The sequence below is a fragment of the Ursus maritimus genome, unplaced genomic scaffold (genome assembly GCF_017311325.1).
Source record: "Ursus maritimus isolate PB19 unplaced genomic scaffold, ASM1731132v1 scaffold_30, whole genome shotgun sequence".
In the NCBI taxonomy this organism is placed as follows: domain Eukaryota; kingdom Metazoa; phylum Chordata; class Mammalia; order Carnivora; family Ursidae; genus Ursus; species Ursus maritimus.
Window position 1 is genome coordinate 9,840,931 of NW_024425564.1, and position 20,012 is coordinate 9,860,942.

At 44.6% G+C, this 20,012-nt stretch overlaps 2 protein-coding genes and 1 long non-coding RNA gene across 5 annotated transcripts in view; 1 reads left to right on the forward strand and 2 right to left on the reverse strand.

The window, feature by feature from the left end:
• The window catches only part of HFE (homeostatic iron regulator), an 8,753-nt gene extending 7,705 nt beyond the window's left edge, over nucleotides 1–1,048 (reverse strand). The window contains exon 1 of one of the 3 annotated variants that reach the window (XM_040645155.1): nucleotides 67–1,048. In XM_040645155.1, the coding sequence (XP_040501089.1) occupies nucleotides 67–139 (73 nt within the window). In that variant the 5' untranslated portion in view covers nucleotides 140–1,048. The remainder of the gene's footprint in view (nucleotides 1–66) is intronic. The other 2 variants (XM_040645152.1, XM_040645153.1) reach the window with 2 other exon arrangements.
• Nucleotides 1,049–11,624: 10,576 nt separating this feature from the next.
• Nucleotides 11,625–19,554, reverse strand: LOC103665046. The gene is made up of 3 exons (XR_569218.2): nucleotides 17,232–19,554; nucleotides 12,926–13,124; nucleotides 11,625–12,061 (listed from the first exon to the last, which is right to left on the reverse strand). It is a non-coding gene; the product is annotated as an uncharacterized LOC103665046 (long non-coding RNA).
• Nucleotides 15,669–18,820, forward strand: LOC103665045 (histone H1.2). Its single transcript, XM_040645167.1, has one exon. It carries the CDS (start codon nucleotides 16,502–16,504, stop codon nucleotides 17,141–17,143), a length of 642 nt encoding a protein of 213 aa, XP_040501101.1. The 5' UTR covers nucleotides 15,669–16,501; the 3' UTR covers nucleotides 17,144–18,820.
• Nucleotides 19,555–20,012: the final 458 nt, after the last annotated feature.

The following is a 20,012-nucleotide window of genomic DNA, read 5'->3' on the forward strand; positions in this document are numbered from 1 at the left end:
CACTTGGCGACCCCAAGGGCTCCGCAGAGCTGGTTTCGATCTCGTCGCCCCGCGGCCCGGACTCACGCGGCGGCCGGTGCGCGGCCACGGTCCGCAGCAGGAGCAGCAGGAGCAGCGCGCGCCGCGCTCCCGGGCCCATCTCGGCGCTGCGGCCGCGCGTCTCCCCGGCTCGCTTTGCGCGTCCCGGAGCTTCACCTGCCTCCGAGCGGCGGCGACGCGGGCATGGCCAACGAGTCACCCTGGAGTCGCTGCCCGGGCTGCGGGGACGCCAGACAAAACTTCCTGGCCAGTGCGATCCTTTTCCGGGCCGGGGCTGAACAGAAACGCGCCTCCTGAACTTGAACTCTCTTGCGGCCGGGAGCACTGGCTTGTGAAACACTCAGTGACCCAGCTGTCCCTGGGGGTTTTCAGGCCTCAGGGGACGTTGTTGATGGGGGAAGGTATGCTTAACAATATTCTGACCTAAACAGTTCAATTTCTGATAGTCAGTATTTAAATAGTAAGTAATTTAAAAATTCAACGATACATTTTTCGAAATTTTTATCTTAAGTTCAGCTTGCCAATCTTGTTATTCAACTTAAAAATATGGTTTTTGTGTAAGACTTTCATTTTATTCCCACACTAGAAATAATTAAATAAGTTTAATAAATTAGAGACTACTGAAACATCTCTCACAATTTACATAGTTAAATTAAATTTCACAAACTTTACAACACATTGGAATCCCCTAGAAAATCATTTCACCTGCTGATGCCCTGCTTTTACTCTCAGCTACTCATTTAATTGGCGTGCAGTGCTACCTGGGGATTGGAATTTTAACACCCCCCCCAAGCTCCCCCCCACAAAGTTTGGGAACTCCTGCTTTAGATATTTCAAAACATATTAACAAATTTAATACATTTGGTTTTCCTAAAAAGCTTTAAATAACAAATAAATCCAATGAACAATGCCTTTTTAAGCATGTGTGCCAATTTTGGCCATCTAAGAAAAAATCAAACTTGGAAATTGGGGCCTAACTGTAGGGGGACATGAGATGCAACTGGAAAAATGTTGAATACAGTTGATGAGTACATTGGGGTTGGCTGTAATATTCTTTTTTCCTGGTAACAGCTTGATTATTGAGATTTAATTTACATACCATACGATTCATCCACTTAAGGTGCAAAATTCAGTGAGTTTTCGTATTTTCACAAAATTTTCGTATTTTACCGCAGTTTTAGAACATTTTTCATCCTCTCCACAAAGAAACTTTGTGCCTTTTAGACACTACCTCCACCCCCGCCCCTCAACCCCACCCCAGGCAGTCACTAATCTACCTTCTGTCTCAATAAAGTTACCTCTTCTGAACATTTCATGCACATGGAATCCTAGAATATGTATTTCTTCATGACTGGCTCCTTTTATTTAGCATAATGTTTTCACGTTTCTTTTTCATGGATAAATAATATTCCATTATACCCCATTTTATTTATCCATTTGTCAGTTGTTGGAAACTAGATTATTTCAACTTTGTGCCTATTAGGAATAATGCTGCTCTGAACACTTGTGTACCCATTTTGTGTGGGCTTATATTTTATTTTCTTTTGGGCGTACACCTACGGGCAGAATTGCTGGGTCATATGATGACTCTATGTTTAATTAACCTTTTGAGGAACGGCTAGACTGTCTTCCAAAGTGGCCACACGGTTTCGCGCTCTCAGCAGCAGAGAAGGACAGTTCTGATTTCTCTACACCTTTGCTGACACTTCTTATGGTTCGTCTCTATCATCCTAGTCAGTGAGAAGTACTGCCTCACCGGGCTTTGGATTTGCATTCCCCTGATAACTGGTGACATTGGACATCTTTTTTTTTTTTTTTAAATCCGATTATTGGCCATCTGTAAACCTTCTTTGGAGAAATGTCTATTCAGATCCTTTGCCATTTTAAAATCTGGGTTATTTATTTTCCTCGTTGAGTTGTAAATGTCCCTTATGTATTCTAGATAGAAGTCCTGTACCAGATATATGATTTGGAATTTCCAATTCAGTGCGTTATCTTTTTAGTTTCTCAGTGGTGTGCCTTGGGGCACAGATACTGCTAATGTCGGTGAAGAGCAGGGCGCCCGGGTGGCGCAGTCGGTTAGGCGTCCAACTCTTGATTTTGGCTCAGGTCATGACCTCAGGGTCGTGATATTGAGCCCTGTGTCAGGCTCCATGCTCAGTGCAGAGTCCCCTTGTCCCTCTCTCTCTGCCCCTCCCCCACTCTCTCTATCAAATAAATAAATAAATAAGTAAAGTCTTTAATATGTATATTACCCCTATTTGCAAATGGGGAGTTGAGGGTCCTGCCCAAGTTCACAGAGGTCACTATCTCTGTGAACTCACAGAAATGAATAATTTTTTGCCTTGAGGACTTCAGTAGAATCATAGAGGAACCAGGGCAGGTTCAACAGAAGCTGTGTTTTGTTCCACCTGGCTCCTGATAGTTTCTTCGTCTTCCTCTGAAGCAGGCGGCCTACAGCCAGGACGAATTCCTAGGAGCGCCGAGATTTGTTAGGAAAGCTTGTCTTCCTGCCTTCCTCTACGCTTTCACACACGCAAGCGCGTCTTGGGCCCGTCTAGGTGCCCTTCCACCTGGGGGCCCCCCTCCCCCCACCCCTTCAAGCTCCGTCCATAGGGACGGTCCCTTTCCAGGCCAAGAATGTTCATTCCTTTCCTTTGAGCTCCTGCTACACAGTGAGCGCAGCGGCCTTGCTCTGTGTTGTTCAGCACTGTTGCCTAGGCTCAGGACTCCATAAATACGCGAGGACTGAGTAAATAAATGAGCAAGTGAATGAATATCCAAGATCAGACTGTGAAGCCAACAGAAACCCACCGGGGAAGACTTCCTGGCTCTCTGTATTCGTGGGGCCCCTGGGACTCCTGACCGCGAGCGAATACACTGCATGAACTCTCGCATATATATGGATATATTGCCTCTCTGCTGCATTTGTCACCGCCTGACACCGTCTCTTTTCTTCTTGATAATCCTAATGCTTTGCAGAGTACCCGGCACAGGGCTACACAGTTGCTTCTACCGTAACCCAGTATATACTCTCCTGAAAAACCACATAGTCTTAAAAAAAAAATACACTCACATTCAACAGGGGTCATGGAAAACTAGGACGGGGCAGACAACTCAAAACTCTCTCGCAGGTGTGCAAAAGGAAGAAGCAACTGCTTTCCCCCCATATGCTCAGGGTGGATCTTCTGTTAACTCAGAACCTTGCACCGATGCTCGGTTGAGTTAACTGATGGATGATCATTAGATAGACACTTCGATACATTTCTTTTTTGGGAAGGTTTATTTATTTATTTTAGAGAGAAAGAGAGTGTGTGAGCCTGTGTGAGAAAAAGAGAGAGGGGGACGCTTGGGTGGTTCAGTCGGTTAGGCATCCACCTTCTGCTCAGGTCACGATCTCGGGGTCCTGGGATCGAGCCCAGTGTCTGTCGGGCTCCCTGTTCAGCACGGAGTCTGCTTCTTCCTCCCCCCGCCCCTCTTCCCACCCCCCTCCCGCTTGTGCTCTCTTTCTCTTTCAAATAAATACATTTTTTTTAAACTAAAAAAAAAAAAAAAAAGAAGGAAAGAGAAAGAGAGAGTGCATAAGCAGGGGGACCAGAGGGAGAAGCAGACTCCTGGCTGAGCAGGGAGCCCAGGGTGGGTCTTCATCCCAGGACCCTGAGGTCATGACCTGAGCCTGAGCCAAAGGCACTTAACCGACTGAGCCACCCAGGTGCCCCCACGTAAATACATTTCTAAGTAAAATAAAACACCGAGACACTGCTTAAGCATTGCTTTAAGTTCATATGCTCTTGCTTTTTATTTTTGTATGCCCCAAGTTCATATGCTTTTGCTTTTTATTTTTATATGCCCCAAGTTCATATGCTTTTGCTTTTTATTTTGTATGCCCCAAGTTCATATGCTTTTGCTTTTTATTCTGTATGCCCTAGAGAGACTGTGCCTTTGGGTTTGTTAATGAGCATGTTTACTTTTGCCACTTTGAGTGGTTCTACACCCATGACCTAACATTCCTAAGAGTGTGGGGCTGACAGACTATTTGAAGAAATAATGTTTGAAAATTTCAAACTTTGGTGAAAAGATATAAACTGAGTAAACCCCAAGTAAAATATAACCAAAGGAACTCATGCCAATCACTTTGTGATTACAATTCTAGAGACTAAAGACAGATTGAAAAACCTTAAAAGCGTCCAGAAAGAAACAAGCGATGTGGGGACGACAACTCAGAGGAAAGTGGGTTGTTCCTCTGAAGGAATGGGTGCCAGAAGGAAAGGGCACATGCTTTTGGGGCAGTGAAAGGAAGGAGTTGTTAACTGCAAGTTCTACATCCTTTAAGTAAAACTACCTTCACAAATGAAAGGGAGATAAAGACATTCTCAGATGCAGGAAACCTGAAAGAATTTTTTGCTAACATACCTATCTTTAAAGAGTGACTAGACAAAGTTCTTGGAACAACAAAGAAATGATAAAAGAAGGCATCTTAGAGTACCAGGAAGGAAGAATTTACAATGGCAAGGCCAGAAATATGGGTGAACACATAGGCAAACATTAGATTGCCTTTCTCCTGAGTTTTCTAAATCATGGTTGGTGATTGATACAAAAATTATAACATAGTTTAATACTCAAGACAATGTTTTTAAATAAAAAGGATAAAAATGAAGGGTCCATGATTCACTTGAGGTGATAAAACCCGATCCCAGTAGACTGTGAAAGATCGCATACATTGTAAGACCAAGAGTAACCACTGACAGAACTGTACAAAGAGTACACTCAAAAATATTATAAATAAATTAAGATGGAATTATTTTTAAAAAACCTGTTCAAATAACCTACAGAAAGACGAGGGGAAAAAAAAAACAGGAAAAACACAGAAAACAAATAATAATGTGGCAGACCTAAACCCTCACACGTCAAAAATCATCTTAAATGTAGATGGTCTAAATACCTAAATTAAAAACAGAAATTGGCAGAGTGGCTGAAAAAAAAACCTAGAATCTTAATTTCTTCTCTGTCAATCAAATTTGCATTTCCCATCTCAGGAAATGTCTCTGCCATTCACTCCATGGTTAAGGCCAAGATAGCCAAGCTCACTCTCAGTGTCTCTGCCACTGGAACATAAGATCTATGCAAGCCTTTGTTTGATTCGTACGTACAGTTATTATTATGGGTTGAATTGTGCCCAGTCAAAAAAAAGCTATGTTTGAGTCCTAATTCCTAGCACCTCTGAATGCGACCTTATTCGGAGATAGGGTCTTCATGGCGGTCATCAGGTTAAATTGAGGTCATTAGGGTGGGCCCTAAACCAATATGACTGGTGTCCTTACAAAAGAGGGGAAATTTGGACAGAGACATCCATGCATAGAGGGACGAAGATGGTTGTCTACAAGTCTAGGAATGCCTGAGGCTGCCAGAAGAGAGACCCGCGGCGGATTCTCTTTCTAAGCCCTCAGAAAGGACCAACCCTCTCAACACCCTGGTTCTAGCTATCTCGGCTCCAGAATGTGGGACAATACGCTTCTGTTGGCCAAGCCACCCAGTCTGTGGTACTTCGCTATGGCAACAAACGAACATAAGCTAAAACATTTACAGTACCTGGCTCAGTGCTTACACACAGTAGACACTCAGTAAAAAAATTGGTTGAAGTAAGAAATTGTAGGAAACACAAGCCTGGGTATCTGTGTTCTAGGAGACAAAACGGGAAGGAGCTGGGACAACTTGAGATGCAGATTCTCTTTCAAAACCCTATTTTCAGTTTGGTGCTGCATCCTTGTAGCCAGCTGTGCCTGAAAGTCCCTCTGATTGAGTATCACCCAAGGAAAACCCTCAGTCTCCTGCCGAGCTGGGCTCCAGAAGTTGCCTGGCTGTTAGTGTGGGGATGTAATCTGGGCATCAGAGTGCCTCTTCCACAGGTTTCTAACCAATCTACCTTTTCCAGTCCCGCTCACAACCCTGACCTCAGAGATACCTGATGTCTCAAAGACTTACATCTCTCTAGGCTTCTATGGTGGGGAGTTTGTTTGTTTCTTACTGGTCTTGTCCCCTTGCAGGTGTTGAACACGGATTTCTCTGGTCTGGCAAGGCGTTCATCCATCTGCTCTCCAGCTTGCAAAATTCTGTTGACCTCTCTCATGGGTTGTTTCGTCTCACATTCTCTTCATCTTTGAGGGTTTATGCCTTCTTTGTAAAGTCCTTTACCGTAAAAGGGTGGGGTTTGGAGAAGGAGCAGAGACTGACCTGTGTCCAACAGCCTGGTTAGCACAGTTGGTTCCTTTAAATAAAAAATGATGCGATGTGGGGCGCCTGGGTGGCTCTGTCGGTGAAGTGTCTGCCTTCGGCTCAGATCTCGATACTGGGGTTCTGGGATCAAGCCCCACATGACGCTTCCTGCTCAATGGTAAGTCTGCTTCTCCCTCTCTCTCGTGCTTTCTCTCTGTCAAATAAATAAATAAAATCTTTAAAAAAATAATGCAATGTAATAGTGGTAGGATGAACTCTATTTGCTAAGAACCATGTGTGAACCTTCTGTATATATAATCTCATTTCATTTTCAAAAATCTCTTGCCCTCTCTCAAGGAGTTTACAGTCAGATTGAAAAGATATGCCTATGGCATTCACTAGCCAGATAGCAGTGCCCTGGACTTGTGCTGGATCTCAAACCAGTAGGAGAGATAGGTGACGGTGTAAAGGTCCATAAGCGCAATGACAACTCCATTTCTTAGTGCAGATGTTATCTAACTCTGAGTCCAAAGACCTGGTTGCTTAGTCCTGGCCGTTTACTGTACTGGTTACTGGTATTTTTATTGTACTACTCTATGGACTTTCTCCAGCCGCTCTGAACCCCAATCTGCTCATCTGATGTTCAATGTGGGTAATATTTTCTGATCACCAATCGATTCTTTACGTGAATGACCTCTTACAGCTGTTAACAGATGTAGACACCAGTAGAAGGTAATAATTACCCAGCAGCTTAGGAATGAACTGTATGCAATACATTTTGGTTTAGCGTGTCCTCAGAACTAACGACAGATCATGGTGTAAAGGTCTAGCTCAGCTGCGAAGAGTTGGAGGTCACTGCAGTGACCAGTCCTGTTAAGTGTTCTCTTCGGGCTCCTTTGGCAGCCCTAGAAACTTTGAGGGAGGAAACGTCTTTGATATTTAATATCTTCCAACAGAAACTGTCCATACATTTTTTTCATGACTGATGAGAAAAGCAACAGAACCGACACTTGTTCACTTTGGTACAACCCAAGTTTTTGTAAACTTCCCTGTCGTATATCATTCCTGATGAGCATTTGTGTGTGCTTTAAACGCACATGAACTATAATCAGTCCGCCAGGCAAAGTTATATTGCGAAGCCACTTAAACTCTCTAGGTCTCAATTTTCTCATTTGTAAAGAGGTGATAACAACAGCTGTTTGATAAAATGGTATTTAGAATTAAATTTTTAAAAAGCAAAAATTAATAAATGAAGCCCTTAGTACAATGTCTGGTATATAATCAAGGTTAAGCCAAGATGACGATGATGATATATTCTAAAACATATGTTATATAATATACTATTATATATTCTAATATAATATAACTATATAATAAATACCATATATTATTGTATATTCTAAAATAATATTATTATATGATACTATATGATAATAATAATATTGTCAATGACATTGCTGACCTAAGGATGTCATTTCCTACCACGTAACAAACAGGTCAGACCCTCCTACACATTGCCTATACTGTGGTTTTTCTATTAAAATAATAATAATTTTGGGGGCGCCTGGGTGGTGCAGCGGTTAAGCGTCTGCCTTCGGCTCAGGGCGTAATCCTGGCGTTATGGGATCGAGCCCTACATCAGGCTCCTCCGTTGTGAGCCTGCTTCTTCCTCTCCCACTCCCCCTGTTTGTGTTCCCTCTCTCGCTGGCTGTCTCTATCTCTGTCGAATAAATAAATAAAATCTTAAAAAATAATAATAATAATTTTTAAAAGATAGAGCATATGCAGTCTCTCCAGGTCTTCGGGGTTCTTATGCTTAATTTGCTGCTCACATGTAAGACACAGTTGACGTGGCTTCTCCGAGATTGTTTTTAGGCCCGTTCCTCCCTGGTTCCCTGCTCTGCACCCCTGTCCATTCTCTTCCTACGCGTTTTCTTCTTTAAACTGTAGGCAGGGCGAGGCTAGTCATCTGTAGTTCTCCTCCTTAGTAACTGTTGGGGGAAGTGAGAGGATCAAGCAGCGTGGGTCTCTGGTCCACGACAATGAATCTCTTCATGAGGAGGGCTGACCCCAAAGGTCCTGGCAGCTGGCCTCCCTACTCGACCGTTCTCAATACTGTCAGCGTCACTTGTAAGTAAAAATCATTTCTGTCTGTCAAGACTGTATGTGAATGAGGTTTGAAATCTGGGCAGTACAATGTCAACCCAAGGTTAATGACTGAGGACTCTGCCAGGCAGGCCGCTGGAGAGGCAGCCGTCCAGCCGAGGGTGGTTTGATCTGGTGCGCCATCTAGTGGCCAGTCGTGCACCAGCATCCCGCCTCGTACATTCCCTTGGGCAGGAAAGGGTTGAGGCCAAAGCCAACCTGTGTATTACTCAGTTGTCCTTCAACAACTCGACTAGCCCTGAACACTTCAAAGGTTAAAAACAGGCAATGCTTTATCTAAAACTCTTTAAAGGCAATGCTTTATCTAAAACTCTTTTAAAGTTACTAGTTAGCAACCGGGCGTTCTGCCTCTCAAGGGCCTCTTCCGTCCGACTGGGAGAAACCTACACTTCAGCGCAGTGTCCTTCGGGGGCTTTGCCTGAGGGTGCGTGCTCCAGTCAAGGCGCTGAGTTGATCTTCCGCACATTGGCACATTGCGAAGTCACTAGCCCTTTCAATACGCACCGCTTAATACATTTACTATTATTCTCATTAGGACCGTTGCCATGGTCGTAACTGATACATTTAGCCAGGAATCTCAGAATTCTGCTCCCACTAGGCAGTAGAAGAGCCGATTCCGGTGTCCATCTCTGTGCGAGAGCTTCCTCCTTCTCTCTGTGGTCGTTGCACTTTGAGAACGAAAAGAAGAACTGAGTATTTTAAAAGTTGCCCTTATAAGATTCGAGCCCTAACCTCCTCCCCGGGGAAAATTGACTGCTCCCCTCTTTCAGGGCCCCTCTGACGTCTTCAGAGCAACCACTGTGACCTCCTTTTTCCTAGCGTCCCCTTCTCCAAACCTTTCCACCAACAGGGGAGAGCCCGCCCTCCTTACTTTCTTATTCCCCGAACCCAGTGCAGTGCAGGGCTTCTCGAAGGTGCTGATGAGTCTTCGTGGAATGAATGAATGAATGAATGAATGAATGAATGAATGATCCGGATTTCTCTGCACCACGTAGACGTGAGTCCAAGTCACTCGGTTTGTTCCTCTCACGTTCTTTCCTGCCCGTGGACGTCCTGCAGCGTTAGAGCTTCCCAGTGGCCCCTGTCAAATGGGGATAGTAATTTCTGTTCACCAAAAAGGACAGGAAACGGTTACGTGTATAATGAGACGTTAATAATTACAGAAAGGCCTGGAGAAATTGGAACATACCTGCCTCTAAAATAAGCTTTGGTTGGTTCGGAGCGCCACCTAGTGTCAGTCAGGTCAAACAGCAGATGTATCGTAAATGGCTTAGGCCGGGGAGGTGTGAGGCCCAAAGAGGATGTCCTTGAGCCGCGTGTGGAAAGGCCTTCTACCTAGCAATAGCTGGGGTGTATTTTAATTTATAGCACTTTATAGATTAAAAACAAGTCTTATCTTCGACTGTAGTTCAATTGGTATTTGTGTGTGCGCAAGTGTTAGGGACGTGGATTGTACTATCTTCAGGGCTGAGCCGGGAGAAATCTAAATTCTCAATCTCCATTTTCTTACTGATGAAATGATAATGAATGTGAGGGAGTAGAGGATGGTGGTGAAGAGGGAATGAAAACAGTGCATGTAATGCCTGGTCCGTACCGTGTGCAGTTACCTGTTATCTTTATTAGTATTATTGACACTGTTAAACCAACAGTTGCAGGATTGTCCTGTGTTGTGGTTATAGTAATATATGTGTGCTTTTAACAATAATTTTTCTTTAATATGTATGTATACATTTTGTACTTATAATATAGCAGGTACTATTCTAAGAGCTATATAAATATTAACTCATCAACTCACATAACAACCTATGAAACAGGTAGTATTACTGACATTTGTAGGTGAGAAGACTGAAACATAGAGAAATTAACTTGTCCAATGGTAAAGTTGAACTTGAACCCAGGCATTCCAGCCTCTGAGGCAGTCAGTTTGATAAATATACTATGCCATCTCTGTATTTTTCTTGGATTATTTTATAAAATTAAGAGGAAATATAAATGCCACTACTATTAACCATGAAAAGTATAAGAAATCTATGTACTAACTGAAGCATAGCTACAAATCTGTAGGTAGGCTAATGTAGTAAGAATTTGGTCCCAACAAGGATTTCTGTTTAACTCCAGCAGGTTTAGGTGAGTTTAGTAAAAAACTCAGGGTGATGGAGTTCCTAGCCATACCTGCCTGCCATGGAAAATGTGCACAGACCTGAGATGCAGAAGGTGGGGATGGGGTGACTATGTGAGTGTCATCACCACCTCTTCCCAAGTTTTAGGCAAGGAGTGAGCTCCAAGAACAGCAATGCGGGGGTAGATTCTGAGTGACAGTGATGGTCCTGGGTTATATGCTCACCTACCACACCCCAACACACACACACACACACACTTACAGGCATGTGCACACACCCACACTCATCTCCCTTCTCCGATGGTCTGGCTGCATCTCCTGTTAGGGTCTCTTCTTAAAGTCTTCCTTGGGTTAGCACCTAGCAGTCATGTTACCTTTCAGAGGCTTCCAGGAACAGCACACATCATTGGAAAGAGTGAACAAGCTTGTTGGATGGTCTCTTCTCACCCTCTCCAAATTAAGGAGAGTACCAACTTTCTCAGGGTCACTCCAAAACAGCACAATCCCATGGTGGCTGGAGCTCATGGAAAGAAAGCTCAAATAAGAGGCAACGGTGTGTTCAGCCCCGTCTCAGGAACTGTATGCATGGGATCTAATTTAATCCTCACTATATGCCTGGGGGGGGAGGTGCTATTCCCCTGTCCCAAAGGAGGAAATGTAAGTGGAAAGTTTGAGGACTTAGCAGGGTCCCCCCGCCGCGTGCAGGAATCGGGACCGGAAACAGTGTGCTTTTCCCAGCGCCGCTATCTTCCCAGCCTTTTGCACCAGGAGCTCAGCTGTGATCTCTACCTGATGGCAGCCCGACAGGTTTCGGGTTAGCCTGGGGCTGCCAGGATTTCCAGCTGGCTAGGGAATGTGGAAGCTTTTTGAGGTGACCTTCCATCATTTATATATGCAATAAAATACATAAAATATAATGTACTGTAATATGATATATGGTATTCTGTAGCATACGTTATACATACAAATCATAATATGTAAAAATGAATCTGTGATATCTGTTATATGTTAATTATACATCATTATAAACGTAATAAATTTTGTACTTAATAAATACTACCAATAAATATAGATACACATTATTAAATTAATTTAACACTCAGTTTTTATTTCTAAAGTAGTTCATATGTCTATACGTGTAACCTTCATTAATGAAATCTGGGGGGCCCTACTGACTTTTAGGAGTGTGAAGGGGTCCTGAAATCTAGAAGTTTGGGAACCACTGCTCTAGGCTGAACTCTGATGTCTTATTTTCCCAACCGGATTGGTAAGGACTGGAAGGCAAAGGTGTAACCAGCGCATGAATATTTTAATTTTTTATTCTTCTGTTCTCTCCGTGGTTTGGGTCTTTCTGATCAGACATATCGCATTGTACGATAATGACGCTGTGTGTCAGTCACGCCAGTTATCATTCCTTGAGAGGAGGCACTTGCTGGGCTGATCTTTGTTTCTATGATCTCTTCTGAGTCTTCTGCTTGACAAGAGCCTTGCGTGTGCAGAGCTCACGCGTGGCATCGTGATGGGCTAGGAATAAAAAAGCAGTAATATATCCTAACAAATCTATCAAAACCTGTGTGTCCACGTTTCCTCCAAAATAGTCACTATGTAAGGCTCTATGCTCATTACTATGTTCATTCAGGCTACTGCCTAAAATATGTCTGCATCTCCTGCATTCTGATCACCTTTATCATGGGTGTAGACTGGGAAGCTGTAACAACGTATATATTCTCACTATTGATAAATCCTTTCCTTTTGAGGGGAGATTTGACTTTCAGAACAGTTTAAAGTCATTTGAAAACAAGCTTTCAGAGTAAGGGGGCTATGGATGACCTCGTTTCCTGCGTCACTTACGTGGTCGTAGGAGCAATTCCAAAATGTTAGGGCTCGTTCCCTTGGTGATACTCTCCGTGTATTTGTTATTCTGTGCTTTAACATTACGTTCTCCGTCTGCTTCCCCAATGTCTTTTAAGGATGTGTCAGGAAATAAACATACAGAAACAGTAGTCTCAGCCCTTAAGGTGCCCACAGGCTGGTGCGGGAAACATTTTGGCTCAGGTCTGATGACCTAAATGTTGGCTATTTGCCTGCAGAGACTGGATTGTTCGTCGGAATGGTTTGTGGGGCTGAAACAAGCAAACAGACTGGAGAGCCTACAAACTTCTTTAGGCTGCGGATCTCCTGAAACTCTTTCCTACGTACTTTTTCTCCGGCTGCCCTGTATCATCAACCTCACAGCGGAACAAAGCACTGACCATTTATACTCTTGAGCCGGCAGGCCAGGGGAGTGGCTGCTATTATTGGCCTCATCCATTGGTGAGTCAGGAAGAAGCAGCTTTTAATCTCCCAGTTGGGGCCTGTAACAAGGTTCACGAATATCAGGTTAGCTACCTTCAGAAGCAGACAGAACCCTCGTCTGTCATGGTGAAGAGGATCCATACACCTGCCCCAGCAACTCCTCTCATTGTCCTTGTGTATTTCTTGCTGTTCAAGTCTCTCTCCCCCGCGCGCTCTGTCCAGCTGCCATTACAGTCTTCTGGACTTGACGTTCGGCTCTGCATATTTAATTTTGTTTACCAGCTTTCCAGACCTGAAGAACATGAAAACAATTAGCCAATCCGTAATATTCAGAATGTGTGTAAATACAAGAATACACAATTTATCGCATTGCAATATTTGTGTTCTAAGTTTATTGTTGGCTACCTTGTGGTCAGCAGTCTTGAATGGGAAGACCACAACCTTGACCTGAATTTTCCCTTGGGGCTAATTTTATTAGGCTTTCTGTTGCTCACAGGCTTGTTCAATCTTATTTCAAAGCCCGAGACTCCATGACACACCTACCAGATCTAAGGTTACTTTAAAGTCGATGGCCAAAAAGTTTTGTGTCTTCTGATTTCTAGAATGGTTTCTAAAGATTCCGATGTGGAGCACTTGGAACAAACCAACTAACCAGGTGTCAAAGTATAATCTTCAAGAAGTTAAAAACAGACATGTCCTACAAGTACTGCTTACAGCAGGCTCATGCACGGGACAAAGAATGTTGTTAAGTCATTAACGAGGGAGTACCAGGATGACAAAGTTAGGTCGAGGCAGGGTACAGGAGAATGAAATAACGCGTTCAGTCAGGAAAAGAAAGAATGCGGGAAGGTACGAAACTGGTTAATGTTCTATGAGGCAGAGCAGTCATCACTTTTAGGGCTATCTTTTCTACTGGAGAGAGTTCATTTGCCTCTCGACTGGACAAAACCCTTATTAGTGTATCGATCTTCTACAAGTGAATGCCTAATTTTACATATTCTGGACCTAATCAAAGAGTAAATATGAAGTCAGTTACCTTCTAGAAAGCCGGGCCGTCCAGAATGGTAACTAGTAATCCCATGTGGCCAATGAGCGCCTGTAAGGTGGCTAGTCTGAAATGGAATGTTCCACGAACGTAAAATACACTAGATTTGCAGACTTGCCATGTGAAAAAAAAAAAAAGGAATATAAACTATCTTATTTTTTAAAATATTGATTACATGTTGAAATGGTCATAATTTGGATAGATTGAGAGAAGTAGAATATATTATTAAAATTAAATTCACCTGTTTCTTTTTACTTTCGTCAATGCAACTACTAGAAAACTTAAAATTACACATGATTCACGTTCTATTTTATCGCAGAGCATTGCCCTAGAGCATCGAATGACCCACAAACGAACCTAGACAATTTTCGAATACAGCTTGGAAGGATGGGAAGGATGGGAAGGACACGAAGAAAGAGTTTTCCCTTGTTTTTAAGTTTTGGATACTTTTTCTCAACACAAGTTACTGGGATCTGGAGACGGGTTACTTGTTTCTCTGACTTGAGATCTGGACATCAGATTTGCACGTAGGGAGATGTGTTTTGGTTGATTCAACCTGAGTGATCATATTAGAGAACTGAATCACAGTAATCAAATTTACATGCTACTGTTTTATAAATCAGGACATCAGTTTATAGTGAAGGGAAGTCCAGTGACCTGGTAATCGAGACTTTCCACTGCTACTTTCCTGGTGGTAAAGCACACTTTACTGAATTTCAGATGCCTGTGGGGGCGGGGCGGGGCAAAGGAGGGGATCTCATTGCACAGAGAATCAGAGCAAAGTGGCACGCTCTTATTTTGTTTTGTTATTTTGTTACCAAAGTATATTAGTATGATAAAAGTGCTTTAGTTGTTCAAACACTTTCAATAACTTCTTACAATTCCTATACCCTAAGTCACAGTGAGGGATGGCAGGTCTAAAGTAGTTTTCTATGGCTGCTAATTCATCCATCACTAATCTTATTAGCCTGCTAATTCCCAGAGGACATGATCAGTAGTACAGACAATTTCCAAATGTTGAACAAATGCTGTTCAATAAAACCATGGAGTTATCTTTAGTCTAACAGATGCCTCATTTTTTATTCATCACTGAACTTAAGTTGTACAACTTGATCACAAGCGAAGGCAGATATCTTTCATACATATTTTCATGTCGCTGTATATTTGAATGGGAATTTCTAGTAAGTTGTAACACTTCCTTTGTCCCTAAATATAAGTTTATAATTACATTACATACATGAGTAGTAAGTTTATTCAGCTTTTTCTCTCAAGAAAAAATTGAAGCTGCTTGCAACCAAAGGCTGAAATATGAAGTTAACAAACCTTAAAGAAGTAAAGCAAACTTGAGAACAGAATATGTAAGACCCACTTTAGGGGGGATGAGAAGAGGTGTTCTTATCAACAACAAAAAATGGTGTAATAATTTATATGCCCCAGTACTTTCCCTCTATTTCTATTTAAAATTTTGCCATCTATTTTGCTGAACTTCAAATACATAGCTCATCTGATAAAAGCGTATCACATTAAAGTCAGCTGTTTTACTTCCATCCAGATCTTTGAATTCCCAGTTAGAGAGTCCTTCTACAGCATAACATGTGTTAGATATTGTTACTGGATATAACCTAGAATTTTCATGTGCTGAAATTCATCCCTTTACTGGAGCATATAAAAATAAATAAATAAATAAATGTTTGTTTTCTTTGAAAACAGATAATCTCAATGTCTATAGCTGCCAAGTCTATTGAGGATTTTTTTTTTTTTTTGGAGACTTAGGGGGTCTCCCTTCTTCCCTCATTATCCCTATTCTTGAGGGTCAGACCCCCTGCCTTGCACAACCCAGAGGGGAACCTAGAACCTTTTTAAAAACTGCCCAATTTCTCGCCTTTGGAGAAGTGAAGAGTGCCCCGCCCCCATCTGTGAAAAGACGGATTTGATAAAGAATTTCAATGTCTTCAAGTCTAAGATTTAAGTCTCTAACCCCCCCACGATCCTGGACACCCCCTAAGGCTTATGGACCCCCTTTCATCCAACCCTAATGGCTTTGGACTGGCCCGGGAATCCTTGTCCCAGTCCGCGGTTCCTGTGGGTCTGTGCGCAGAATTCACAGAGGACCTGTGTTACTTCCCTTGCGAAGAAACAGAATTATCGTGAAAACTTAGCTGGAAACCATTTCGTTTTTGTCTCCCGAAGAAGGGAAGCATGTGCCCAACCACCTCTGAGAAAAAGAACTTTCAGGGGCAAAGGAGCGAACAGGTAATTTAGAAGAAAAACAGAAAGTAGTCTCCGACTGTCCTGGACTTCCCTCGGAGTTGGGGGAGTTGGGGGCGCCTGGACGCGTTGTCTTTGGGCTTGAGGAAAAAATAAATGGAGAGCACGAAGCCTGAGGCTTCTCGGATCCTTTCCCGACCAAAGCCGGGAGATTTGGTGCGGGGCATTTTAACATTTTCCCCCTTTTGTGAAGTGGAACAAACACAACTTGGGCGCACGGCGGCTGCTCGGAGCCTGCCAGCCGGGCGGGCAAGCGGAGCACCAATCAGCGCGCGCCTGCGCTCTATATATACGGCGTTCCGGCCCCGGCGCACCCACGGCGCTCTGCCACTTGTACCCAGTCTGAGAGCCTCAGCATGTCGGAGACCGCTCCCGCCGCTCCCGCCGCCGCCCCCCCTGTGGAGAAGGCCCCAGTGAAGAAAAAGGCGGCCAAAAAGCCTGCAGGGGCGCGCCGCAAGGCGTCCGGGCCCCCGGTGTCCGAGCTCATCACCAAGGCCGTCGCCGCCTCCAAGGAGCGCAGCGGCGTGTCCCTGGCCGCGCTCAAGAAGGCGCTGGCGGCCGCCGGCTACGACGTGGAGAAGAACAACAGCCGCATCAAGCTGGGCCTCAAGAGCCTGGTGAGCAAGGGCACTCTGGTGCAGACCAAGGGCACCGGCGCCTCGGGCTCCTTCAAGCTCAACAAGAAGGCGGCCTCCGGGGAAGCCAAGCCCAAAGCCAAGAAGGCGGGCGCGGCCAAGCCCAAGAAGGCGGCTGCGGCGGCCAAGAAACCCAAGAAGGCCGCGGGGGCGAGCGCCCCCAAGAAGAGCGCCAAGAAGACCCCCAAGAAGGCGAAAAAGCCCGCGGCGGCGGCTGTCGCCAAGAAAGTGGCCAAGAGTCCGAAGAAAGCGAAGGCTGCCAAGCCCAAGAAGGCCACCAAGAGCGCAGGGAAGGCTGTGAAGCCCAAGACTGCCAAGCCCAAGGTGGCCAAGCCCAAGAAGGCTGCACCCAAAAAGAAGTAGGTGGTTGAACGTCTGCTTCTAAACCCCAAAAAGGCTCTTTTCAGAGCCACCACTATCTCCGAGAAAGAGCTGAACATTGTTTACTCACCCTTCTCTTTTCCTCTTTACCTTTAGCTCTGGAAGAGGGTTGCGGGGGGTGTGGTTGGCAATTAAGGGCTCGCGCCGACCGGAAGAGAGCGAGGGGGGCGGAGGGGTCCCTGTGCGCGTCCGTGGGCCCGTCCCCTGCCCTGCGGTGCCGGGGGTAGCTTCCCCGGCGGCAGTGCGGAAGCGCTGTCCCGAGGCGCGCGCTCGTCCGCCAGCCCCGCCCCGTGCCGGGTGCATCGAAAACAAGCTCAAACCCAGCCAGCCAGTCTGTCTGCAGGGATACCTCGATTGGGTTGGAAAGTCATTCAAAAGTCCCGCCCTGCTCGCGGGTTGGCCCGCTCCTCCAGCCCATGATTTTCGTCGTGCGTTTTATTGGGTGGCGTCCGGCCTCCTGTGTATTCTGTGTATGTTTGGCTTCTAGTGGGTTGATCTTGGCTTTTCCGGTTGATAAGGGAGCGTGTATCTGGCCTTTCGGACACTTCCCATGTTTTGGAAAATCAAGCCGGTGTGTCCGGGGCAGCACCGGCCCGGGAGGAGAGGGGGCAGGCGCCCGTGCCCCGCGCTCTCGTGCGCAAGCCCGTGCGCCGCGGCCACCAAGTACCGCGTCTGAAAAGACGCGCAGCGGCGACTCTGCCCAGGCGCACGGCTGGACCGGCGCCTCCTGTTCCTCGCCTCGTGCGTCTTTGGACGGAGGCGTGACGGATTCGAGCGCATCAAAAACAACTTTTCGTCGGCCATTTTGTCCTGGCAGCGGGTCACGAGCGTCGTTTCAGGCACACGTCAACATCTAAAGACCGGAGACGTTTGAAGGCATTGCGGTGCGGTCCCCACTCCCAACAGTTTGGACGCGAGGACAAAATACAGGTAAACTGTTGGAAACGTAGGCGTGTCTGGGGGCGGTCTCTCTGATGAGGGGCTTTCGTTTATAGTCACAGTGTTCTCTGTGGGTTCTTTTATATTCGCGGCGTTTCTTCTGGACAGAGAAAGTCCTAGTCCTGTTTTTACTCTGGCGCACACATATTTTCTTGAGACGAGTTCCCGGAATAGGGGCTTCTGGGACCTGCAGCTCAGCTCTTCGTCCGTTGCCAAGATGACGGATCTAGTCGTTAATCTGGATTCGTTCCCCCCTTACTGGTAGTGACCACGAGTGTCATCCCTGCCCGCACCGCCCCTCCCAGCACAGTGGGGACGCTTCCAAAGTCCCTTGTGAATAGAAAGACCTCCGCTTTGAGGGCGCAGAGCGCGCGCGCACTCACCAAGACAATTTTCCCATGGTTTCTTCCAGTAATTTTTGTGCTGTTAATTTCACATTTAAAACGATTGAGCCTCTATTTTGTTGTAAGGTTTAGTAAATGTATACAACCCTTCCGTGTCTGCCCCCCTCCCCCATTTTGAGAGGCCGCCTTTCTGTAGGCTAAATACCGTGGGTAGGTGGAGTAATTGTTGGTTTTCTACTTTGTTCCCTTGATCTTTCTTGGCCATACCTCAAGTGTGATCACACTGTTAAGTATTGTTCACAGAACTATTTTCAATGCTGAGTATATATGATCTATAGAAGGTATTAAAATAAAAATGGAATGTTTAATAAACTGAGATGTTGTGACTAATAGCTGATAAAGCTCATTCCCTCTCGTTGCTCTTCTTTCTCAGAATTTCCTGGTTATTCTCTTTTTGTTGATTTTGTTTTTCCAAATGAATTTAAGATGCTTGCTCCCTCCCACCTCTTCATCCCTCCATTAGGCATAAAAAGCCCTCAGTAGTTTCTTTGGGTTGTTGTTAAATTTACAAATTAATTTGGGGGAGACAATGAGTTTTCCTATTCAAGAACATTTTATGTTTTTCCACTTTTTCCCCCCAAATATTTTGTGCCTGAGGAGAATGTTGCAAATTTTCTCCAAATATTATCTTCATATTTCCCATTACCTTTACTCCCAGATATTTTGTGGTCTTTGTTGCTGTTGAAATGGCAACCTATGAGATTTGAGATTCCTTGAGGACCAGCATCCTATAAAGTGCACATTCAAGAAGATACCCAGTTATGGAAGAGATCTATGCCTGTGTGAATTAACAACCTCTAGAACAGTGCTGTCTATAGCCAAATAAAAGAAAAAAGAAACAAGTGAAATAAATTTTAATAACATAATTTATTTAAGCTAATACATCCAAAATATTCTCGTTCAACTTAAAAGCAATGTAAAAATATTTATGAGACATTTCACATTTTTTTGTTTCTCATATGTCTTTGTAAACTATGCAGACAGCATATCTGAATTCCTACTAGCCTGTTTGAAGAGCTCAGTTAACTATGTGTGGCTTGTGGCAACCATATGGACAATAAAACTCTAGAATGCCCTCTGGTCCCAAATATCCTGGTCTTCTCTAACCTCACCTTTGGCTTAAAGCTTGCATGTCAGTGTGTTAGTATATACTGTCCTCTGTGGCCTAAACTTTTGTTGAAGTGCCTGACCTTAAAGGATGGTTGACTGGTCCAAAGGGCATTGGGCCAATATGAACCATCAAAAATTTTCTGTCCAAAAACTGGAATTGAGTCAGAAACTGAGATGACCTGATGTCCAGGGAACTGCCTTCTTAGACACTCTGTAGGAGAAACCAAGAAGTCTGGTGAATAAAAAGAGCAGAATGGAACCAAGTACAGAGCAGAGAGGAGAGATGCATAGAGGGGTGTTCTCTGGGTTCCTGACATTGGACTTCTTGGTTCTCCTGCCCATCTGAACTCCTGCCGCTGGGGTCACCTTGCTTGGCTCAGGTCGGGTCAAGTTTTAGC

Coding starts and splice junctions, on each gene's coding strand:
- LOC103665045 (XM_040645167.1), top strand. CDS start 16,502: ATGTCGGAGACCGCTCCCGCCGCTCCCGCCGCCGCCCCCCCTGTGGAG.